We start from the raw sequence: 26,274 nt of genomic DNA on the forward strand, positions 1-26,274 counted from the left end.
AAAGCTCAGTGCAAGACAGAGTTAGTTAACTAACAAGGAGAAAATTTCATTGTGGTACCTACAGTTGCTTTGAAATTTATGTCCAGCTCTGCTATTCAAGTCTTTGTTACCCTCTTCATAAACTTTCTGAGCCATAAAGTGTCCTTAGAGACCATCCAGTAGTTCATCGTGTTCATTTTACTGATGAATGCTCTGAGACTCAAAGACAGAAAATTATCTGCCAGAGGTGACACCAGCAGTTAATGACAGAGCTGGAACCAGAATTACAATGCTGGCATTATTTCCGGCAAAGGATTATATAAAATACTCCATGTATTTTGGTTCTCATTGTCTATATATCATAGTTTGGCTCTGCTCTTTTTCAGAATGGAGGTATAGTTTGCCTTCTTAATTGCCCTCTTCTTCCTTGTTCTTGCTAGTACTGATAGTAACTACCACAGGATTTCTACCAGGAACTGACCATTTTCTTAAAGTTTCCTACCGTTTATTTCTCTGAGTGTTAAAAGTATAATCAACAGGACTATTTTAATTATTAATGCTAGAATTTCAAAAGCAGCATTGATTTTTTTTATGCTGTGGTTAGTTATTGGGTGAGTTTCTGAGCCTTCTTTGAGAATAAAATTTGAAAAGGAGAAATTCTTGTGTGAGACCATGAAGGCTCTGGGTTACTGAGAGAGTTGAAGAAGGTGTGTCGTTCAGGGAGGAGAGAGGGAACGGACTGAAGAGCCTAGAAAGTTTGAATCATTGCTCAGTTCATGGGTTTACATAGCACTTACCATGCTAAATACTAGTTTAATAATATGATATTCTGAGTATACGATTAAGGACACAAGGGCTTCCCTGGTGGCGCAATGGTTGAGAGTCCGCCTGCCGATGCAGGGGACACGGGTTCGTGCCCGAGTCCGGGAGGATCCCACATGCCGCGGAGCGGCTGGTCTCTTGAGCCATGGCCGCTGAGCCTGCACGTTCGGAGCCTGCGCGTCTGGAGCCTGTGCTCCGCAACGGAAGAGACCACAACAGTGAGAGGCCCGCGTACCACAAAAAAAAAAAAAAAGAGAGAAAGAAAAGAAAGAAAAAGAGGGGCTTCCCTGGTGCCGCAGTGGTTGAGAGTCCGCCTGCCGATGCAGGGGACACGGTTCGTGCCCCGGTCCGGGAAGATCCCACATGCCGCACAGCGGCTGGGCCCGTGAGCCATGGCCGCTGAGCCTGCGCGTCCAGAGCCTGTGCTCCGCAACGGGAGAGGCCACAGCAGTGAGAGGCCCGCGTACCGCAAAAAAAAAAAAAGATTAAGGACACAAGAAATGTCACAGTGAGTCAGGTTAGTAGTCTTTCCATCTCAGTCTGAGAAAATGGATTAGCTCAGTAGTTTTCAAACTATGATCTCTGGAGGTGCTTTGAGGTCACTGGTGGGGAAGGGAAGTGGTGAGAGGTGTCTCAGAGGGAGGGCTTCCTGTTCAGCGGGAGCAGCTGTGCTTTTATTTATTTAATATATTAAGCTTCTTTGTAACCTCTTAGTTAAAGAAACTAATCCTTGGCAGAATGCACACACACATTTTAAAAACAACAGTCTTAAAAGTCTACTCAGGTTCCTTCCAAATCTAAAAAAATTTCTTTATGTCTGTTAGTTTGCAACAGAGCTTGAACATTAGTGACCCACATTAGATCTGATCTGAAGACATGTTTTGTTTGTCCTGTACATTATTTTAAATGTTCACATTAAAATTTTTTTAAATTTGGAGATTTCACGTACAAATCTGGGTTCTGTTTTCTTATGAAAAATTGAAACACCTAACAGCTCTGTGCTCCCACTCTCCAATAACAGTCCACTAGAACTGAGTAGCAGCTGCTCCCCAACTACCTCTGCTGTCTTATACCCTTCTGAATTTATCTGCCTGGCCACTGAAGGTATTTGAGTTTTCAGCATCTGATTTATCCCTGCAGATTGCATGAGCAGCAACGTTATTGGATTAACCAGTGTTGGCACTCTAGAAGAATTAAACAGAGGATGTGACTTGCATGTTTGCCCCATAAGAAAATTGTTCTAATATAGCAAAAAGTACATGTGTTACTTTCATTTCGTCTGCCCTGGACAATAATAGTTCTTAAGTGCTGACCATCAATTTATTTATAGCTATTGTAGAATGGCTCTGAGTTAGAAGAATTAAATAGTGTGTTTTAATTATTTCCATCATAAGAGTTGATTACCAGACGCTCAAAATTTGTAGGAACTAGGCTTACTTGGAACAGGAAACAAAGAGGTAAATGCTGCCAGTTGCCCATGCCTCCCTTTATTCCACCTCAGTCCGAGAGGAGGATACTCACACAAGCTGGGCATTCTCCCCCTCCAGACAGAGAAAATTGAGAAAAGTACCCTACTGTTTGCTCTCCAACAAGCTCTTGTTAGGTGGCAAAGGTTTAGGCCTCAGCACCATTCAGATAAGGGAGATACAGTGTACAACCGTGGCAGCCCTGTCTTTGCTCAGTCACTGCCCCATCAGGGCAGGGTGAATTCTCCACTGGTCCAAAGTCCTCCACAGCTCTTGTCCTCTAATTGTTGGGTGTGGGTTCTGTATGTGCCCTTTAAATGAGACTTGTTAATTGTAGTATTGTAATCACATCTCATATTTACTTATTAATCTTTTTTTGTCTGCTTGGCCTTTCATTTACTAAGAAATATGAATTGAAATTTCTGATTGTGATCATGGAATTGTCCACTTCTTGTAGATTTGTTGCTTTTCATTTTACATATTTTATGCTATTTTATTAGGTGTATGCAGTACTCAGCAATGCATTTTAATGTATATCTGTTGCAGTTTATGTAGAATCTGAATGTGTTGTGGCCAGAGATATTTAATTGGTCACAGTGCTGAAAATAGAAGTCCTCATTCTCCTATTTATTTTTCAGAGATGGCTCAGTGTTCATAGCTCACTGATGAGACCCTTCCCCTGCTTTTTTGTACAGCTATAGATTTTCTTTTTTTCTTTTTCTTTTTTTTGCGGTACGCGGGCCTCTCACTGCTGTGGCCTCTCCCGTTGCGGAGCACAGGCTCCGGATGCGCAGGCTCAGCGGCCATGGCTCACGGGCCCAGCCGCTCCGCTGCACGTGGGATCTTCCCGGATCGGGGCACGAACCCGTGTCCCCCTGCATCAGTGGGCGGACTCTCAACCACTGCGCCACCAGGGAAGCCCCTGAATCAGATTTTTGAATCCAATTTTTCGTCTAACTCTACATGTTCTCTTTGGATAATTACATTCAATTATTTCAGTTACTGTTTGTATAATGATGACTTCCACATCTATATCCTTAACCTAAAGTCTGTCGCCTGCAGAGCTCTATTTGTTTAAGTTCCTGTTAGTAGACATCCACACTCAAATGTCCCACAGGTACTTCATACTGTCCGTCAACAGGTGAATGGATAAACAAATTATGGTATAGCCATACAATAGAGTACCACTCAGCAATTAAAAAGAATGAAGTATTGATACACAGAACAACAGGATGAATCTCAAAATGATGCTGAGTGAAAGAAGCCAGACAAAAAAGAAAATATACTGTATAAATTTGTGAAAAATTCTAGAAAATACCACTCTTTAGTGACAGAAAACAGATCAGTGGTTGCCAGGGAAGGTTACAGATGGGGGAAGAGAGTGTTGATGAGAGGGGAGATAAGAGGAGGGATTACCAAGAGGCAAGAGGAAACTTCTGGTAGTGATGGATGAATTTGTTACCTTGATTATGGTAATGGTTTCAAAACCCATCAATGTGTGGACTTTATACATGTTCAGTTTATCGTACATCGATTGTACCTGAATAAAGCTGGGAAAAAACCCTCATTATTAATGACTTTTAACAGAGAAACAATAATCCCTGTCCACTGTTCTCTATCCCCACCCAGTCCTCCTCCCCAGTGGCAGCCACTTTGAACTCTTTTAGGTGTTCCTCTGCTACATAGGCCATATTCTACCTAATATGCTTAGTGTGTTATTTGGATTCATCAATTTAGAACTTCAGGCAGTAGACTTTTAGTCTTTCCTTCATTATGGTAGTTGATAATATATTTCTCTTACTTTACCACTTTTACTTCTCCTCTCAGCCTCTTAATACAATTTTTTTTTCACTGCTGAATCAAGTAGTATACTTTGATTGCATTTATTTCCATAAAACCTCCCCCCACCCACGTAGTTAATACAGCAACTGCATTTTTCCCCATTTGCTTTGTTTTCTGTGTGCCTATGGTTAATTTTTTTTTAGATATCCCAGCAGACCTGTTAGACATATAGCAGTAATTATCTCAGATGCTCAGAATATCCTATAATCTGTCAGTTCCAATCCCCCACTCCCATCCCCTTGGAGATCTTCCTCCTTCAGCTGTCTGTCCTCCTGTCAATGTGCTCTGACTTCTTTCTGGTCTAAATGCGTAGCTGTCATGCTTTGGCTCCCCCTGCCATGCTTAGTGTTGGAGCAACTAGTTCCCGAGTCCCAGGTCATTTTCCTTCCTAGTTTATTCATGTACTCCTTCAGTTGGTTTTAGGAATACTACATCCTCTAATTGCTTCCTAAAAAAGCATATCTGAAAGTTAAAAATTTCGCTTCCTTACAGGGCCACAAAGGTCATTATTTTACTGTCACCTAAATGTTTGGTTGGGTATAGCATTCTAGGTTGAAAGTAATATTCCTTCAGAATTTTAGAAATTATTTCTGCATTGCCTTCTAGCATTTGATATTACCAAATAGTCAGAATTTAATTCCTTTGCATGTGACCTGTTTTTTTCATCTGGAAATATTTATGATCTTTTCTTTATCTTGATACTCTGAAATTTTTGGACATGCCTTGTCATTGTTCATTCATTGATCTAGATAGTTATTGTTTATTCAGTAAGTATTTATAGAGAAATCACTCTACACACACACAGTTCTAGGCACTGTGGATACAGCAGTAAAAAAAAAAAATAGATAAAATCCCTTCCGTTCCTGGAATTTACATTCTAGTGGTGAAGGCAGAAATTAAGAAATAAACTAGTGAACATATAAACTAGTAACATAATGAAATGTCACATACTGATAAGGACTATAAAGAAATACAAAATATAATAATGGAACTGAGAATGACAGTATACTTTTTTATGTAGGGTGGGCAGGGAATGCCTCTCTGAGGTAACTGTTGAACAGAGACCCAGTTGAGCAGAGACACAAGCCATGTGACTACCTGGTGGAAGAGTGTTCTAGATGAAGGGAACAGCAAATGCAAATCCTGAAGCAGACATATACATGGAATGTTGAGAGGCAAAAGACCAGTTTGGTGGCAACGGAGTAAGAAAAGGAGTTACAAAATGAAACTGGAGACATAGCTAAGGGCCAGGAAATTTAGGGCCTTGTAGGACTTGGTAAGGACTTTGAAATTTTTTCTATTGGGGTCTTTTGAACAAGGACAATCTTGCATTTTAAAGAATCACATCAGTAGGAGTATGGATTGGTACAGAAATTGTAAGATTAGCAAGAGTGGTAAGTAGTGAGACCTGTTAGCAGGCTATTTCAATAGTCTAGGTGAAATATATACTGGCTAAGATGTGGTAACTTAATAACAGTGAGAAATGGTCAAATTTGAAATATATTTTGGAAGGAGAGCCAATAGGATTTGCTGATGGATTGGATATGGGGTGAGAGAAAGAGAGGAGTAGAGGATGAATGTTTAGATTCTTGGCCTGAGTAACTTGATGAATGGTGGTACCACATTACTGAGATGGGGAGACTAAGGGAGTGTTTGGGGGATAGGGTGTAGTGGGTTTGAGTTGTGTTTTGGACATGGTGGGTTTGAGATAATGTGTTGACAGCCAAGTGGAGTTGTCCAGAAGGCAGATGGTCATTCAAGTCTAGGGTTCACAGGAGAGATGGAGGCCAGAAATAAATTTGTGAATCCTTCATGTATAGTTGGTATTTAATACCATGATTCTGGATTAGTTTCTCCTGAGGAGTGGGTATACATAGGGTAGAGGTCTGAGGATTGAGCCCTGGAGCTCTTCAATATTGAGACTTGAGAAATGGAAGAAATCAGAAAAGGAACAGACAGTGAGATCCGTAGAAATTCAGGAAAATTCGTATTCTAGAAGCCAATTGAAAAAAGTGTCTCAGGAGGAGGACAGGATCCCACTGTGTCAAATGTTAAAGAGTTGAGTAGGATGAGGACTCAATTGACCATTGGATTTGACAATCTGAAGTTTATTGGTAACTCTGACAAGCTGTTTCATTGAAGTATGGGGACAAAACCTGATTGGAGAGTGGGCTCAAAAGGAAATGGAAGATCAGAATTGGAGAAAGTGGGTAAAGACAACTGTTTTCAGGGTTTCTTCTATAAAGAGGAAGAGAAAAATGAAGTAATAGCTGGGTGGGGGTGGGAATGTGGAGTCAAGGAAAGATTTTTTTTTTTTTTAATTTTTGGCTGCGTTGGGTCTTTGTTGCTGCACGTGGGCTTTCTCTAGTTGCGGTGAGCGGGGGCTACTGTTCATTGTGATGCGAGGGCTTCTCATTGCGGTGGCTTCTCTTGTTGTGGAGCACGGGCTCTAGGCTCACGGGCTTTGGTGGTTGTGGCACGCAGGCTCAATAGTTGTGGCTCACAGGCTCTAGAGCGCAGGTTCAGTAGTTGTGGTGCACAGGCTTAGCTGCTCCGCGGCATGTGGGATCTTCCCGGACCAGGGATCGAACCCATGTCCCCTGCCTTGGCAGGCGGATTCTTAACCACTGCACCACCAGGGAAGCCCAAGGAAAGATTTTTTTTATGGTGAGAGATAATAAGTAAGTTTGTATGATGGGGGAATCACTGTAACACAGAGGGGGAAATTACTGCAAGAATAGGAGACAGGACAGTTACCAGAGCAAAGTCCTTGACTAGACAAGTGGGAAGAGATCCAGTGTACAAATGGAAGACTTGGTTGGTTAGGAGTTCAAGCTGTTCAGCTGTTTAAATAGTGAAGGCAGAGAATGTGGATAAGCTGCAGTTAGGTTTGGTACCTTTTGTGAGAGAATAAGGAAGTTGTCTTCTGGTTATTTCTGATTTCTCAGTGAACTAGGAACAGAATCATCAACTGAGAGGATGGTGTGTGGAACTGGAGGTTTGGAAAAAGAGGAGAATGTGAGAGAGATCTCTGTAAAAGAGAGTTCATTGACTGACATTTTACCCAGAAATGTTTTAGTAGCAGGATTGCAGTGTGCTGCCAACCTTTTAAGTGTGGAAGCTGGTATCCTTCTGTTCTGAGAAATGTTCTTAATTTCTTCTTTGATTATAACCCCAATTCGCATTTTCCTTGTTTCTTTCTGGAAGTCCTTTAGTCAGGAGTTGGGCACTTGGAGTGATCCTCCTGTTGTCCATCTCTTCCTTCAGCTTTATCTTCTAATCCTTCTATAGAGTTTTTAATTTCAGCTATCTTACTATTTTTAAATTTTCCATAGCATCTTATTCTTCTGTAATGGAAGCGATAGCTTCTCACTTAAGCTCTTCAGGGTTTTGTTTGTTTTGTGATTTGTTTTCTTCTGTTCCCTGCATAGTCTGTATTTCCTCCAAATTTCCTTTTATCTGCTTGCTTGTTTTGGTCTCTGTCTTTCATGATGCTTTCTTCAAATGCCTGATGATCCTTGGCTGCCCATTCATGTTTGTGGGGCCCTGAAAAGCTCTGTGTGCATGAATGGGACTGGTCACCGGTGGGCTTCATGGTAAGGTGAGCTTGAGGTTGACTAGCTTTTTCATTGTCAATGTGTAGAGAGAGGTCTTTTCTCCAAGACTGTTGGGTTTTTTCAAAGATTGGGGATGGTAGGTATATGCCTGTTTGCCAACCTTTTGGGAATAGAGCAGGAAAAGATGAGGGCTTCCTGTTTCTGTAGGTAGACTCTTACTCAGTCCCCCTTTCGTCACTGTGGATTGTACTTCTGCCCTGCTCTGTGCCTGATACCCAAGTGCAGAATGTCTCTAGTGCCGTCTCTTCTGGAAACAACTCTGGTCGAATGCGGTGGTCATCTGGCTGCCTGGGTGGGGATGGGGGGTGACATAGTGAGGAAGTAATTTTGTAAACATTCCTCCAATTTTAGCCTTTTATGCTACTTGGTGCTTCAAAGAACTGAGACTCTCAGATTCTTTAGGGCAAATCAGCTCATTCTCATGTGAATCCCTCCACTCCAGCTTTGTCCCGTTAAGTGACTTATCACTCCTCTAATAGCTTTCTGTCGCTCAAAGTTTAGGGCTTTCTTTTTTGTTGTTTTGTTTCATTTTTGTTTTTTGGAAAACTCAGATATGCTAATGTAGTTTCTCTTGTTCACTTACTAATAGATTAGTACCTTTTGTTTTCTTTATTGTCATGTTACTAAGGAAGCAAGGAGGAGGGAAAGGAGATAAACATATGTGCTCAATCCATCATGTTTTTCCAGAACCTATCCACACTCTCTAAAGGGTAATCACAATAACTAATAATTATTGAGTACTTACCTGTATGCCAGACACTGTTATAAATGCTTTACATTTATTAACTTAGTATTCACAATGATCTTATGAGACAGGTACTGTTATTATTGCCAGTTTACAGATGAAGAAACTAAGGCACAGAGAATTTAAGTAACTTGCCAAAGTTATAAAACTAGTAAATGTGGAGCTAGCATTCAAACTTAGCTGTCAGACTGTAGAGACACCTCCTGCTTACAACTGTCCCATAGTATCCCACTCGTTTTTCTTGTTTTGTTTTTTTTTTTTGCGGTACGCGGGCCTCTCACTGTTGTGGCCTCTCCTGTTGCGGAGCACAGGCTCCGGACGCGCAGGCTCAGCGGCCATGGCTCACGGGCCCAGCCGCTCTGCGGCATGTGGGATCTTCCTGGACCGGGGCACGAACCCGCATCCCCTGCATCGGCAGGCGGACTCTCAACCACTGCGCCACCAGGGAAGCCCCCCACTCATTATTTTTAAATCCAAGCAATTTAGCGTGTCATCCGTGCTGTCTATGATCAGGTCCAGAGAACCTCTCCAGTCTCATCTCTCTCTACTCTGTCCTTGACTTCACCTCTTTGACCTTATCTTGTAGTCATATTGGACTTCTTGCCCTGAATACTCCATGTTCTTGTGATCCTCATGCCTTTTTCATGCTGTTCCCTCCACCCCAAACATTCCTTTATTCTCTAGAATGCACAGTAAAGTGTTAAGGTATTTCAGCATATACTTACATATTAAATATTTGTATGATCTATTTCATCTAGCAATCAACTGATACTTTTGATTTGTTTTGATTTAGCATGTCTTCTTGAAAAATGCATAGTTGAATAAAATAATATTTCACTGTGTATTAAGGGTTCTTATGTCTAACTAAACAAAATTATCTCCTCAAATTTGATTATATTGAGAGTGGGATTTAAAGATTCTTTTGGAGACTAAGTGAAAAAGTATATACCAAAAAATTCATTTGTTATATTAAAATGTTTTCTAACCTTATCTCACTGTTTTTCTTAATAGCTTTTTCTTCCTCTTGCAAATCTGGAATGTTCACCAAATGTTGAAACTTTCCTTTGCAAAGCTTTTGTACCAACCTGCACAGAGCAAATTGATGTGGTTCCACCCTGTCGTAAATTTTGTGAGAAAGTGTATTCTGACTGCAAAAAATTAATGGACACTTTTGGGATCCGATGGCCTGAGGAACTTGAATGTGACAGGTAAATTATGTTTTCAGCTGAAAGCTACTGATGATATTTCAATATTGGTATTAATTTTCCAGAATATTAGTGACAGGCTTTCATTATTTAAGTCAGCAGCTGTTTACTGCACACTTAATATATGTTAGGCACTTACTATATATCAACACTGTAAACAGTGGTGAGCAAAACCAGACTTGGTTCTTGTTTTCAGGGAACTCACAGTGGGGTGGGAGGAACAGAGAGTAATCCAATAATCATAAAAATAAATGCAAAATTACAACTGTGTTAATACAACAAATGAGGGTGCATAGTTCTATGAGAATGTGTGATGGTGCCTTTGCCCTAAACTGGGGAGAAATGGGCCTTATTATCAATTCATGGACCTTTTTGCATCTGTCTTGATTGATTACTTTTATCTCCTATTCTCTAGATGTTGGGAGCTTGTAATTTGAAATATTCTACTAACATAAAGACACCTCATATAATAAATCTGGGAAGGAAGGTGGCTCCCTTTTTGTTCTTTTTCTGTAGACTGAAGAAACTACAGACCCTTGTGGAACTCATACATTTCTGGTAGATACCTAATCACTTTCCAGAACAACTTAGTACATAGTAAAGGTGAAGATGCTCATGCCATACATCTTAGGAGATCCCCTTCTATAGAAACTTTTTCACAAACAAGGAATCGTATGCAAGAATACTTATTGTAACATTATTCGTAATTTTTTTAAATGAGAAAAAGTCTGAAAGTCCACTGTAAGAATGATAAGTAAATTGTGATGTCCTTACACACTAGAATACTACTATACAGTTTTAAGATGAATGCAGTTGACCCACATCTGTCAATATGGATAAATCTAAAAATTATAGCATAAGTAAAAAAAAGTATGATGTATATAGCACAATGTCATTTATATAAAGTTCAAAACCTGTAAAATAATACTATATAACATTGTAGTTGGAAAATAACATAGTAAAATATTTTAAAATGCATGAGGAGAAATAAAAACTGAACTTGTAGTAATGAATATTTTGGAAGAGAGAGAAAAGAGAATAGGACCAGAAAAGGGTCCAAACTGTATCTGTAATGTTATATTGCTTTATTTAAAAAGATATAAAACAAAACTGACATACCACCTTTTGAAAAAGCTTGTAGATACATCTGTGTTGTTTTTATGGGCATATGTTTTATTATTTTCTATTTTTATCTAAAGCATATTTCAAACGCTTTCTCCTTAAAAACCTCCACTAATTTCTAAACTATGTAAATCCTCCAAAATAATTCTGGAGTGTGGAGACAACTCAGTGATAAAGTTCTGCACAAAACAGCAATATCCCTTTCTATCTCTCCGGTCTGCCCATAAACAAGGGAGGCAAACAGCCACACTGCAACAAAATGGTGATGTGAGTTAAGCTGGTCCTTGGCCTTCCTCTTCTTGCCCTTCTTTATGAACTTAGATATCACTTGAACTCTGTCCTCTCCATCCGGGAAATGATCTCATTTCAGTCATTTTAGTTGTCATCACCTTACTATGTGGCTGATCTACTTTGCTCATGGATGCTAGAAAATAAAAACTTATTTCCCCAAGACATATTTCAAATGCTTAAACAGACAAGCCAGCATTTTTTTGTCTAAAGAATACCAATCAAGATAAATTCTTTCTTAAGTACTTAGTCTTGAAACCAGAAATTATTTAACAATTATTAATTGATTGTTTTCTGAGTAAGGGAATTTTCATGTTCATTTGCCTGATACTTAATATATTTGTTAGTGTGTTGGGGCCTCATTAACACCTACAAGTTTTTAGTCAACTTCAAAACTTTCTCCCCAGCTCTAAAGCTGTAATCTGTTTAAGCTCATTTGTCTTCCCATCAGTTACGAATGCATAAGGAAATATCTTATAGTTGGAAAGCAGAGTATTAAAATAGTGACTCAAAAATGTCAACTTCATGTATTATTTTTTTAAATCTTTACAGATTACAATACTGTGACGAGTCTGTTCCTGTAACTTTTGATCAACACACAGAGTTTCTCAGTCCTCACAAGAAAACAGAACAAGTCCAAAGAGACATTGGATTTTGGTGTCCAAGGCATCTTAAGACTTCTGGGGGACAAGGCTATAAGTTTCTGGGAATTGACCAGTGTGCACCTCCATGCCCCAACATGTATTTTAAAAGTGATGAGCTAGAATTTGCAAAAAGTTTTATTGGAATAGTTTCAATATTTTGTCTTTGTGCAACTCTGTTTACATTCCTTACTTTTTTAATTGATGTTAGGAGGTTCAGATACCCTGAGAGACCAATTATATATTACTCTGTCTGTTACAGCATTGTATCTCTTATGTACTTCATTGGATTCTTGCTAGGCAATAGCACAGCCTGCAATAAGGCAGATGAGAAACTAGAACTTGGTGACACAGTTGTTCTAGGCTCTCAAAATAAGGCTTGCACCGTTTTGTTTATGTTTTTGTATTTTTTCACAATGGCTGGCACTGTGTGGTGGGTGATTCTTACCATTACTTGGTTCTTAGCTGCTGGGAGAAAATGGAGTTGTGAAGCCATTGAACAGAAAGCAGTGTGGTTTCATGCTGTTGCATGGGGAATACCAGGTTTTCTGACCGTTATGCTTCTTGCTATGAACAAAGTTGAAGGAGACAATATTAGTGGAGTTTGCTTTGTCGGCCTTTATGACCTGGATGCCTCTCGCTACTTTGTACTCTTGCCACTGTGCCTTTGTGTGTTTGTCGGGCTCTCTCTTCTTTTAGCTGGCATTATTTCCTTAAATCATGTTCGACAAGTTATACAACATGATGGCCGGAACCAAGAGAAACTAAAGAAATTTATGATTCGAATTGGAGTCTTCAGTGGCCTGTATCTTGTGCCATTAGTGACACTTCTTGGATGTTACGTCTATGAGCAAGTGAACAGGATAACCTGGGAGATAACTTGGGTCTCTGACCATTGTCGTCAGTACCACATCCCATGTCCTTACCAGGTAAAACCTATCATTTGTGTTATTTCACTATTTAATTTTAACATGGCAAATGTTCCCTGGAAATATCTTTGAATTAGTCATGACCATAAAATTAGATTTCAGGTGAGAAAATCCAATAGACAGAGGGAGTTGTTCCCTACGCCTCAGTTGAAACTAGGGTAAGTGTCCCAAAAGTTCTTTCCTGAAGTTTTAGCTTCAGTTACAATAGTAAAGTGTCTCCTTTAGCTATTCTTTTAAAAATTAAATTGGATTGCAAAGGCAAATGAATAGTACTGCAGAACAGAATCAGAGGAACAGGTCTTGTCATAGGGAGGAAAAGAGAAGTAACTTGCAGGATTTCCCTGGCGGTACAGTGGTTAGGACTTGGTGCTTCCACTGCAGGGGGCCAGGGTTCAATCCCAGACTGGGGAACTAAAATTCTGCAAGCTGAACAGAGCAGCCAAACAAAAGAGAGAGAGAGAGAGAAGTAGTTGTTTTTAATTCTTCAGTTAGTTGGGGAAAACCTTATTTGGGTTTATAATAAAATGGTATATATCATCTTATACTTTGATTGTATATGCTTATAAAAACAGAATTTATGCCGAAACCACCCTGTCATTTCTTATGACAAAACGCACAATTAAAATATGTTTCATATGTTTCTGATGCTTCTGGTTGGATTAAAGTGGTGATTTTAAGATTAAAAAAAATAAATATCTGAAAATAGAAAATCTCTTAAAGCATTTTAGTTGAGTTTTTTTAAATAGAAACTTTGTTTTTAATAGATTTTATATATTTTCTTGAATATTTATATATGGTATTAACTAATTATATTGAGTGTGAGTGCTGTCATGTCACCACAGTGTATCAGATCAAGCAATGTGTGGGCTGAATTATTTTACATAATTTATATTATAGAAAATTACTGCACTGTAACACAGTGAAATCTATTTTACATACTGATATGTGGGGATAATGGTTTTATTTGCCTTACATCCTGTCCATAGTGTGTTATCCATTGTCTGTTTTCACTATATGATTAATAAGCGAGCTCTCTTAAAGTGATACTGCTGTATTAAATGTCTCCTAGATTCCTCAGTATTTTTGGCAAACTAGGGGGGGAAGGCAACTGTTACATACTACTAAAAAGTTTAAGATATATGATTTTTTATTTTTTTATTTTTATTTTTGGCTGTGTTGGGTCTTCGTTTCTGTGCGAGGGCTTTCTCTAGTTGTGGCAAGCGGGGGCCACGCTTCATCGCGGTGCGCGGGCCTCTCTTGTTGCGGAGCGCAGGCTCAGTAGTTGTGGCTCACGGGCCTAGTTGCTCCACGGCATGTGGGATCTTCCCAGACCAGGGCTCGAACCCGTGTCCCCTGCACTGGCAGGCCGATTCTCAACCACTGAACCACCAGGGAAGCCCAAGATACATGATTTTTTAAGATTACATTTCATGTAAAGAAAGAAACGATATTAGAAGATAAAGTGAGAAAATTCTAATCTTATAGTGGGGAAGGACTTTATGATATAAAATGCAGGAGCTATAAAAGAAAAGATTGCTAAATTTGACTAAGGAAAAAACTTTTTCCAGATTCTGCATGGCAAAAAACCCCACCATAATCAAAGTCAGGAGACCAACTGGGAAAATTTATTCACTCATCACATCACAATTGAAGGGCTAATTTCCTTATTTAAAAAGAGTTCCTATAGATCAATAAGAAAAAAACCAACAACCTGATATAAAAATGAGAAAAGAATGTATAGAGGGGTCACAAAAAAGGAAAATAAAAAAGCTGTTCTTAAACATATGAAAAATGTTATGACAGATGCAAATTAAAGTTATAATAAAATTATATTTCTGCTTATGACAGGTTTTATAACCACTGTATTGATGAAACTGGCAAAATGCACGTTCTAGACTTTGCTGTTCAATTAGTTCAACCTTCTATGGAAAGCATTTTGATAATATCTGGCATTTAAAATGCTCATACTCTTTGATCCTGTCCTTCTGGGAATTTATCAGCAGCTCTGTTCACAAATGTGAGAAATTATATACATACAAAGATAGTCACTGCAACATTATTTGCAATGGCAATAGGTTGGAAGTAACCTGAATATCTATTAGTAGGGATACCTGAATAAATTATAGTTCATCCACACAATGGAACAGCCTTTAAAAAGAATGAAGTGCTCTAGAATGGTCTCCAAGAAATATTATTAAGTGCAAAAATCAAGATATAATGCATAATATATAGTATTTTGATACTTGTAACATTTAAAAAATAATATTTGAAAGTTTATGCTTGAAAGAAAAGTATGATTTAATTTTTACAAAATTTCCACATTTTTACATTTTACTGATACTTATTTTGCTCTAAGTTTTTGTAATAAAACATCAACAATGCATAAAGACTCTAAAATAGTATGTTGTTATAATGAGTTTAAATGTATTTTTTTTATAGATTATAGTGAAGGAAAAGATAAATATTGAGAGGCAGATATTTTGGCAATTATAAGAAGCTGCTGTACTTATAGGGGAAAAAAATGCCAGATATCAAGCCAAGATGTAAGAGGTCCTTCCTAAATATATTTAATAAGTATTTTTCCCTTTCTAGCCATATATTTTGATAAAAGTTCTTTGTTCAGAACTTCTATACTACACTTAAAGCACTTTTCATATTATGTTATATCAAACATTTCATAATAAGACAAAATGATTTATACTTTTTGTTCAAGTTTTGCATTGACTATATAGACTTTTCTCCACTTTAAATGTATCACGAAAATTCTTATTCATTACTTTTTTGTAGGCCAAAACAGAAACTCGACCAGAGTTGGCTTTATTTATGATAAAATATCTGATGACATTAATTGTTGGCATCTCTGCTGTCTTCTGGGTTGGAAGCAAAAAGACATGCACAGAATGGGCTGGGTTTTTTAAACGAAGTCGCAAGAAAGAGTAAGAATCTATTGAATTATCTGACATTGTTTTAAAATAAATAGATCAAATACCAAATCATTGTACTGGAGTTTCATTATGTCAACTGTTGTTTCAAGTTGAAATCTTTTTCATGGAGAGATATGCTTTATTTTAGCATTTGTTACGATGGTCTTTGACATGTACTATTCTATTGAAATATGAATGAAAAGTTTGTAAAAAGTGCATTTTCTTTCCATGGCTTATAATATATCTAGTATTATTACTGCTATCATTAAGTTCATTGTTTTGGGTTCAGAATTTTAAATAATTTTATCCTTTTTTATCAATGATGAAAGATGAAATGGGTCAAATATATGTAAGGCAGTCTATAGAGTACGATTCAAATGTGATGTACAATCATTACCTTTAAATTTTATTACACATAATACTGACTTAACATGTCACTTATTTGCCTTGCTTAAGATGGTAAAAATTTGAGCTTATGGAATATTCTGTAACAATATAGTAGATTTACATTTATGAGTAAATAGTTAATTTTGTTATTTATATATGTTATACATTGTGTACAGTCAACAATGTAGTACAGAGTTTTTTAAACTGTTCCCAATTGGTTTGATTAATGAACTCTTTTTGTGGTAAAAATTTCAGAACCTTTTCACAAATAAGTTTTTGAAGTCTGAAGAATTGCATTTAACTGGACTTTAATTTTTTTGAACTATTATTATATCTCTATCCTGTATTTATATACCCACACTAACTTCAGAATAATTTGCTAAAACTTGAATGTTAGAAAGAAAACAATTGCATTTAAACAAAGACCATTAATTATATTCTGTGTTCTTTCTCTCTGGTTTACTTTCATATTTAATATATTTATATATGATACACATACAGATAATCCCCTACTTTATGCTGGTTTGAGTTTTCTTGCCCTCATCTTCTGATTTTGTCTATTTAATTTCTTTCTACTCTTTATGCTGACAAAAGCAACTAACAGTGTATGCACAAAAAGATTTCATTTCATGGCAATCTACTTATATCTCATAGTATTTATAATCCCAGATTTTATAAATAATGTAAATCATATAGATCGTAACTTTAATGAATTAGGATTTTTGGCACAAGATATGTGATATGCTTTATTATTTCTGTTATAACACTTAACATTTATCAAGTAAACTCTCTCCTTGGATTTTCTTACAGTCCAATCAGTGAAAGTCGAAGAGTACTACAGGAGTCGTGTGAGTTTTTCTTAAAGCACAATTCTAAAGTTAAACACAAAAAGAAGCACTACAAACCAAGTTCGCATAAGCTGAAGGTCATTTCCAAATCCATGGGAACCAGCACAGGAGCTACAGCAAATCATGGCACTTCTGCAGTAGCAATCACTAACCATGATTACTTAGGACAGGAAACTTTGACAGAAATACAAACCTCACCAGAAACATCACCAGTGAGAGAGGTGAGAGCAGATGGAGCGAGCACCTCCAAATTACGAGAACAGGACTGTGAGGAACCTGCCTCCCCAGCAGCATCCAGCTCCAAACTCTGCGGGGAGCAGACCGACGGGAAAGGCCGGGCAGCCAATGTGAATGATAAGAGCAGTGTGTCTGAAAGTGCACGGAGTGAAGGAAGGTGAGCTTGGACTTTGCTATCTTAAACCATGACTTTTGAATACTGCATTGCACATTTTTCATTAAAGCATGACATATCTGGAAAGAAAGCATTCTTGACGTGACATGATCATGTCATGTCCACTTCCTTAATCCAAGGAAGTTTGGGTTTTGCCTATAAATGCTATTTCGTAGTTTAATTCTTAGCATTGAGAAGACCCTTTGATGTTTATTGTTCAGATAGAAAAGTAATGTTCATTTCTGTGGTAATTGTTAACAGCTGCTTGTATATTTAGGGAAATGTTTAAGATTCATATAAAATACAGGCCATTAAGTTTCAATTAGTACTACATTATAGTACTGTCTAAAAGGTATTTGTCAGACTTCCCTAGTGGTGCAGTGGTAAAGAATCCGCCTGCCAACACAGGGGACACGGGTTCGAGCCCTGGTCTGGGAAGATCCCACATGCCGCGGAGCAACTAAGCCAGTGCGCAACAACTACTGAGCCGGCGCTCTAGAGCCCGCGAGCCACAACTACTGAGCTCGCGTGCCTCGAGCCCGTGCTTTGCAACAAGAGAAGCCACTGCAATGAGAAGCCCGTGCACCATAACGAAGAGTAGGCCCCACTTGCCACAACTAGAGAAAGCCTGCGCACAGCAATGAAGACCCAACACAGCCAAAAGTAAATGATAAATACATTAAAATATATATATATATAAAAAATAAAGAGAAGCAAGAAGAACTACAGTCCTGCAGCCTGTGGAGCAAAACCCACATTCACAGAAAGATAGACAAGATGAAAAAGCAGAGGGCTATGTACCAGATGAAGGAACAAGATAAAACCCCAGAAAAACAACTAAATGAAGTGGAGATAGGCAACCTTCCAGAAAGAGAATTCGGAATAATGATAGTGAAGATGATCCAGGACCTCGGAAAAAGAATGGAGGCAAAGATCAAGAAGATGCAAGAAATGTTTAAAAAAGACCCAGAAGAATTAAAGAACAAACAAACAGAGATGAACAATACAATAACTGAAATGAAAACTACACTAGAAGGAATCAATAGCAGAATAACTGAGGCAGAAGAAAGGATAAGTGACCTAGAAGACAGAATGGTGGAATTCACTGCTGTGGAACAGAATAAAGAAAAAAGAATCAAAAGAAATGAAGACAGCCTGAGACCTCTGGGACAACATTAAACACAACAACATTCCCATTATAGGGGTCCCAGAAGGAGAAGAGAGAGAGAAAGGACCAGAGAAAATATTTGAAGAGATAATAGTTGAAAATTTCCCTAACATGGGAAAGGAAATAGCCACCCAAGTCCAGGAAGCGCAGCAAGTCCCATACAGGATAAATCCAAGGAGAAACACACCGAGACACGTAGTAATCAAATTGGCAAAAATTAAAGACAAAGAAAAATTCTTGAAAGCAGCAAGGGAAAAATGACAAATAACATAGAAGGGAACTCCCATAAGGTTAACAGCTGATTTCTCAGCAGAAACTCTACAAGCCAGAAGGGAGTGGCATGATATACTTAAAGTGATGAAAGGGAAGAGCCTACAACCAAGATTACTCTACCTGGCAAGGATCTCATTCAGATTCGATGGAGAAATCAAAAGTTTTACAGACAAGCAAAAGCCAAGAGAATTCAGCACCACCAAACCAGCTCTACAACAAATGCTAAAGGAACTTCTCTAAGCAGGAAACACAAGAAAAGAAAAGGACCTACAAAAACAAACCCAAAACAATTAAGAAAATGGTTATAGGGACATACACGTCGATAATCACCTTAAATGTGAATGGATTAAATGCTCCAACCAAAAGACACAGGTTTGCTAAATGGATACAAAAACAAGACCCATATATATGCTGTCTACAAGAGACCCGCTTCAGACCTAGGGACACATACAGACTGAAAGTGAGGGGATGGAAAAAGATATTCCATGCACATGGAAATCAAAAGAAACCTGGAGTAGCAATACTCATTTCAGATAAAATAGACTTTAAAATAAAGAATGTTACAAGAGACAAGGAAGGACACTACATAATGATCAAGGGATCAATCCAAGAAGAAGATGTAACAATTATAAATATATATGCACCCAACATAGGAGCACCTCAATACATAAGGCAACTGCTAACAGCTATAAAAGAGGAAATCGACAGTAACACAATAATACTGGGGGACTTTAACACCTCACTTACACCAATGGACAGATCATCCAAAATGAAAATAAATAAGGAAACAGAAGCTTTAAATGACATAATAGACCAGATAGATATAATTGATATTTATAGGACATTCCATCCAAAAACAGCAGATTACACTTTCTTCTCAAGTGCGCACAGAACATTTTCCAGGATAGATCACCTCTTGGGTCACAAATCAAGTCTCAGTAAATTTAAGAAAATTGAAATCATATCAAGTATCTTTTCTGACCACAAAGCTATGAGATTAGAAATGAATTACAGGGAAAAAAACGTAAAAAACACAAAACACATGGAGGCTAAACAATACATTACTAAATAACCAAGAGATCACTGAAGAAATCAAAGAGGAAATCAAAAACACCTAGAGACAAATGATAATGAAAACACGATTCGAAACCTGTGGGATGCAGCGTAAGCAGTTCTAAGAGGGAAGTTTATAGCTATACAAGCCTACCTCAAGAAACAAGAAAAATCTCAAACAATCTAACCGTACACCTGAAGGAACTAGAGAAAGAAGAACAAACAAAATCCAAAGTTAGCAGAAGGAAAGAAATCATAAAGATCAGAGCAGAAATAAATGAAATAGAAACAAAGGAAACAATAGCAAAGATCAATAAAACTAAAAGTTGGTCCTTGAGAAGATAAACAAAGTTGACAAACCATTAGCCAGACTCATCAAGAAAAAGAGGGAGAGGACTCAAATCAATAAAATTAGAAATGAAAAAGGAGAAGTTACAACAGACACCGCAGAAATACAAAGCATCCTAAGAGACTACTACAAGCAACTCTATGCCAGTAAAACGGACAACCTGGAAGAAATGGACAAATTCTTAGAAAGGTGTAACTTTCCAAGACTGAACCAGGAAGAAATAGAAAATATGAACAGACCAATCACAAGGAATGAAATTGAAACTGTGATTAAAAATCTTCCAACAGGCTTCCCTGGTGGCGCAGTGGTTGAGAGTCCGCCTGCCGATGCAGGGGACACGGGTTCGTGCCCCAGTCTGGGAAGATCCCACATGCCGCGGAGCGGCTGGGCCCGTGATCCATGGCCGCTGAGCCTGTGCGTCCGGAGCCTGTGGTGTCCGGAGCCTGTGCTCTGCAACGGGAGAGGCCACAACAGTGAGAGGCCCGTGTACCCCAAAAAAAAAAAAAAAAAAAAAAAAAAAAATCTTCCAACAAACAAAAGTCCAGGACCAGCTGGCTTCACAGGTGAATTCTTTCAAACATTTAGAGAAGAGCTAACACCCATCCTTCTCAAACTCTTCCAAACAATTGCAGAGGAAGGAACGCTCCCAAACTCATTCTATGAGGCCACCATCACCCTGATACCAAAACCAGACAAAGATACTACAAAAAAAGAAAATTACAGACCAATATCACTGATGAATATAGATGCAAAAATCCTCAACAAAATACTAGCAAACAGAATCCAGCAACACATTAAAAGGATCATACACCATGATGAAGCATGGTTTATCCCAGGGATGCAGGGATTCTTCAACATACGCAAATCAATCAATGTGATACACCATATTAACAAACTGAAGAATAAATACCATATGATCACCTCAATAGATGCAGAAAAAAAAAATAAAAGGTATTTGTAATTTTATATGAAGATGATTATAAAATGTTTTTATTTTCTGAACATGAAAGGATATTGACATTATCTTTAATTAATTTTTCCAAATGGTCATAGGTGATCCAAACACAGGTAAATATCAAATTAGCCAAAATATTGACAGCTGACTACTTTAAGGTCTCAAGGTTGTCTTACCTCATCTCCTCCCAAATAGGCCAAATGTACCTCCAACAGCTTTTGCATACTGGATTATGTATGATTAGATACATGCCTTTATCTTTCACTAGATTTGTAAACTCCTCGAAGGCAGAGCTGAGGTCGGACTCATCTTTGTGCTCCCAACCTCTTATACGGTGTCCAATCCATGGTAGGAAATCAATAAAAAATTTGCTAAACTGAAGGCAGGAATCAAGCTGTCTTATTCCCCATGAGACACCATGCTCAGCCCATACATGGGTGGTGCTTGATGAAGTTTCTGAAGTTAGCAAAAATTGTATTTGAAAATAAATTATTTGTACTTTGAGGAGTTAAGAGTATACATAAAGAGTTAATTATTTCTGATAAAAGTGGATACTGCTTGGGAGTAAAACTCATGGAAAGAAAAACAGCAATTATGAGGACAACTGGCATCACATTTGTGCTTTGGTGTGTATGTACATCAGCTTTTGTTCTTTTACCTAGGGTAACTCCAAAGAGTGATGTCACTGAAACTGGCCCAGTGCAGAGCAACAGCTTGCATGTTCCCAGGTCTTCAGAGCCAAGCAGCCTCAAAGGCTGCACATCACTGCTTGTTCACTCAGCGTCAGGAGTTGGAAAAGAGCAGGGCACTGGTGGTCACTCAGATACTTGAAAACCAGATTATCGCGTTACTAAGAAGTGAATCCTGTTACACTGGAGGTGACAGTACGCTGTCTTATAAGAATCACTGTTATATTCTTCTTCTGCACTTAAAGCTAGATTGCCTCCTGTTACACTGGAAACAATAGATTCTGAGAATATGATTCATTTCACATAAAGGTTAATTGACAACAGTATACCCCCAAAACGGAAATGTGCAGGTTAATGATATTTTTTAAGTTGTGTGGGAGGAGGGAGTATTAGAGGAACCTTCCTTTTCTATTTATGAAGATTCTACTCTTGTTGAAAGTATTTTAAGTTGTACTATGCTATTTCACTTTTATGGTATAAAATCAAGATTTTTCTTTGCTGAAGTATTTAAAACTTACCTTTGTATCTTTTTCTTATATATTTGAAAACAAGTTTATATGTTTTGAGCTTTTTTTAGAAATCCTAGAAAGTCTTTTCAAATATTTTTATTACGTTATTCCAGTACCTTATTTTAGCACTGCTTTGGTAGCTTTTACACTGAATTTCTAAGAAAATTGAAAAATAGTGTTCTTTTATAATATAAAAAATAGTTGATACACCAAAAGATATTATAATGGGAATTCAACTAAAAAAATCCATTTACTCTACCTTATCATCTTCAATGTGTGAATTTTATAAAGTCTAGTTGGTTTAGGAATTTCACAGATCTATTATGCAGCTGAAATAAGGTGCTTACTGAGTGTCCACTGTTGATAATATTATGCTGCTGGCTGATCCTTCTGATTTTTTAAAATAAAATGTCCTGAAGGATTAGTAGATGAAATGTTACTCCTTTTAAATTAAGCCAAGTGCAATTGATTTCCTTTTTTTAATATATCATGACCACCCAAGATTATGTTTGTATGACCATTTACAGTTGCTTATACTTTTGTTTTAACTTTTGTTTTTTAACAGTTAGAATACTACATACCCTTTGTATTTGTGCAGTATCTTTCTCAGACATCATGTAGAATTCATCTCTGCAGCTAAATAGGATTTTGCTGAACATCAGAAATGTGCTAGCAGTGTTAGTGCCAAACAAATGGAAAAAATGTAGTCCTGATAAACAGAATAAAATGTATTTCATATAACATACTTTGAAATGTTAAAGAATTTTCTTAATTTTGTTTCCAATGACTATTATTCCTTGAACAAGGTTTCCTTATACTTTTGTTTTTTTTCTCTATTTAACATTCTGTTAAAGCTTAAAAAGAAAATTATCATGTACTGTATGAAAAAGGTTGTAAATATTAACTTTTCCACATTTTTTAACTTTGTATACAAAAACTTTGTGTGACCTTTTCAGTAATAAAATTTTCTCTGTATATGAGATTGTGGAGTATTCTGTGGTTATGCACAGTGGTTCTGGCCCAGGAAGTGGTATAATTGTTCAGATCAGTAGCTTCTTCTTCTTTTTTTTTTTTTTTTTTTTTTTTTTGCGGCATGCAGGCCTCTCACTGTTGTGGCCTCTCCCGTTGTGAAGCACAGGCTCCGGACGCGCAGGCTCAGCGGCCATGGCTCACGGGCCCAGCTGCTCTGCGGCATGTGGGATCTTCCCGGACCGGGGCACGAACCCGTGTCCCCTGCATCAGCAGGCGGACTCTCAACCACTGCGCCACCAGGGAAGCCCTACCAGTAGCTTCTTTTTAACTAGAGAAGGAGAAGACAGTCAGGACTTGTGTTATTTTCTCTTTGTCACAGTTTCTTCCCAAAATATAATTATAGAGCTATATTTGTCATAACTTTTTTAAGCCAGTTTTAGACCTGGGATATGGGGTAAAGCAAAGGGAACCCAGGACCCTGCTTTCACTCCTGACAGTGGGAAATAAAACAAGATCATCCTGAAAACATTAGAAAAATCTAATAAGATCATGTGAAATTGCCAGGTTAAGATCTGAGAGAAGAGAAATTCATACTGCCAAGCCCAACATTTGGTGCTTCTTTTGCCTAGGGAGCATTTGATGATTTGGAAAAGCTGGCTGAGGCATTAACAGTGCTATTAACAGCCTCAAAGTCTGGAGGACAAGGAGAAGGGAGTCAGAATTTTGACCTCCAAGGGATACATCTAGGAGTAAGATGAACTATATGGAAAGCAACCCTACTTTGTTATCTGGGTGGACTAGAAAAATCTCTAACCCTGGAATTAGAATACTGTAGTTCTGGATGACTAGTACCCTCAGGCACCAGGCAGAAACAGATGAAAATCTTCTGTGGAGGAAGAAAATGTCATTTTACATACACTGTGAATACTTTTTCAAATGTAATGTCCATCATATAATCAAACATAGGTATGCAAAAAGACAATACATGAACAAGAATTGGCACAAGCATCAGACAAGAGAAAAAGATCCAGAGATACTCCTAAATTACCAGGCATAGGTTCATTAAACTCCTATAACTTAAAAAGATAGCAAAGAAAACAATAATGAGATACCGCTACACACCTATTAGAATGGTTAAAATCCAAGAAACTGACATCAATTTCTGCTGAGGTTACAGAGCAACAGGAACGCTCATTCGTTGCTGATGGAAATGCAAAATGGTATAGTCACTTTAAAAACAGTTGGGCGTTTTCTCACACAACTAAATAAGGTCTTACCATATGATCCGGCAATCACACTCCTAGGTGTTTATCCAACTGAGTTATAAAGATATGCCACCCTTGAGGTGCAGTATAAGACCCTCAACTCCTTCAGTCTGGACAGTCTGGACAGTGACTTCCTCCCAAAGAATACAGTATGGGAAGAGGGTGGGGGAAGAGTATTTGTTACAGCAGAGAAACTTGACAAACACTACCTCCACCAGGTGAAGGTCGATATCAACAGTAGTAAGTCATGTTGAGAGTATGTACCCTTGACACTGTGTGCTGAAAATGGCACTTGACCTCTGTGATCTTCCTCCCCAAAATCTATAACTTCATTCTAGTCATGACTTGTCCAGTCACATAAATCTAGGCAGATGGACATTTTACAAAATACTTCTCAAAACCAGTACTCCTCAAAACTATCAAGATCAACAAAGTCTGAGAAACGGTGACAGCCAAGAAGAGCCTAAGGAGACATGATGTAAATGTAACGTATCCTAGAAAAGAAAAAGTACATTAGATAAAAGCTAACAAAATCTGAGTAAAGCATGGGCTTTAGTTTTGTCATTCAATTCAGTGGAATATTCTTGAATTACGTATGTGATAAGTTCCTCCTCCTGCTTGCTCTTTGTCTCTGGAATTCCCTTTCATCAGCTGGATGGATGCTCCAGTTTTCTTATCTTCCCTCTCCTTTTGTTCATCTCTGAATTTTTGTTCTCTTTCTAAGAAAATATCTCAAACTTTTCTAAATTTCTATTGAATTTTTATTTTGGCTATCATTTTTTAATTTCACAGAGCATTTTATCTCTTTTTAAGTAGTATCTTCCTGTTTTTATGACTCTTTTTTATATATTGGAAGATATATAATTTACTTTTTAAAGGTCATAGAAAATATATGAATGTTTAATTTTTATTTTGTAACAGATGACTTTATTAAAGTCCCTTAGTCCCTAATAATTTTGTAGTTGATTTTTCCTGGATTTTCTAGGTGGATGATCTTTTCATCTCAAATAATGATAATTTCATTTCTCACCTGTTGAAGCCAGTAATCATTAATAGTGGTAGCAGCAGGCATTCTTGTTTATTTTAATGAAAATGCCTATAGTACTCCATCATTAAGAACGATGTTTGTATTTGATATAAGGTAGATATTTTTAACAATAAAGAATCCTGTTCCATTTGACAATTTTTTTAATTAGCAGTAGGTGTTGGATTTTATCAAATGACTTTTTGTTATCAGTATTAGTCAAGGGGGCTAACTGCTCTAGCAAACCTCAAAATTTTAGTAGCTTAAGAAACTGTTACCACTCACACGACAGATGCAGATGTCCTTGAGGTAGCCTTCCAAGTGATTATTCAAGGACCCATCTCTTCCATCTTGTGACGCTGCCATCCATTAGGGCTTCAGATTCTCTGCACCCAGCCAGCAGGTGGAGGAAGAGAGACAAAGAGTAACCGACTGCACACACACACAAATATGGGTGGAGCGGAACTGGCTCACATCATTTTCAGCTAACATTCCATTTGACAGAACTCAGGAAAGGATCCATACCTAAGTGCAAGGGAGGCTAAGAAATGTGGTCTAGGTGTGTGCCTGGGAGGGCGAAGAAACAGGCTTAATGAGCAACTGGACAGCAATATTTCAATCTACAAATGTGACATAGTCAGTGCTTTTCCTAGTATGTATAATGTCATCCTTTCATGCCTTGAATAACTGTAATTGATCATGGTTTATCATTTAATATACTGCTGGATTTGATTTGTTAGTGACTTGTTTAGGATAAAAATTTTCATCTATATCCACCTATATTCCAAATGATGTCTCAACCATGGCATAA

The 26,274-nt window shown here is 37.8% G+C and overlaps 1 protein-coding gene across 4 annotated transcripts in view; it reads left to right on the top strand.

The window, feature by feature from the left end:
- Positions 1 to 26,274, top strand: part of FZD6 (frizzled class receptor 6) — a 57,325-nt gene that overhangs the window by 14,261 nt on the left and 16,790 nt on the right. For 2 of the 4 annotated variants that reach the window (XM_019925023.3, XM_019925026.3), the window contains 5 exons: positions 9,483 to 9,679; positions 11,639 to 12,656; positions 15,444 to 15,592; positions 16,778 to 17,209; positions 21,667 to 23,182. In XM_019925023.3, coding sequence (XP_019780582.1) covers positions 9,483 to 9,679; positions 11,639 to 12,656; positions 15,444 to 15,592; positions 16,778 to 17,209; positions 21,667 to 21,835 — 1,965 coding nt within the window. In that variant the 3' untranslated portion in view covers positions 21,836 to 23,182. Of the gene's footprint in view, positions 1 to 9,482; positions 9,680 to 11,638; positions 12,657 to 15,443; positions 15,593 to 16,777; positions 17,210 to 21,666; positions 23,183 to 26,274 lie in introns of those variants that run through there. The other 2 variants (XR_012327300.1, XM_073794653.1) reach the window with 1 other exon arrangement.

Source organism: Tursiops truncatus, chromosome 17 (genome assembly GCF_011762595.2).
Source record: "Tursiops truncatus isolate mTurTru1 chromosome 17, mTurTru1.mat.Y, whole genome shotgun sequence".
Taxonomy (NCBI): domain Eukaryota; kingdom Metazoa; phylum Chordata; class Mammalia; order Artiodactyla; family Delphinidae; genus Tursiops; species Tursiops truncatus.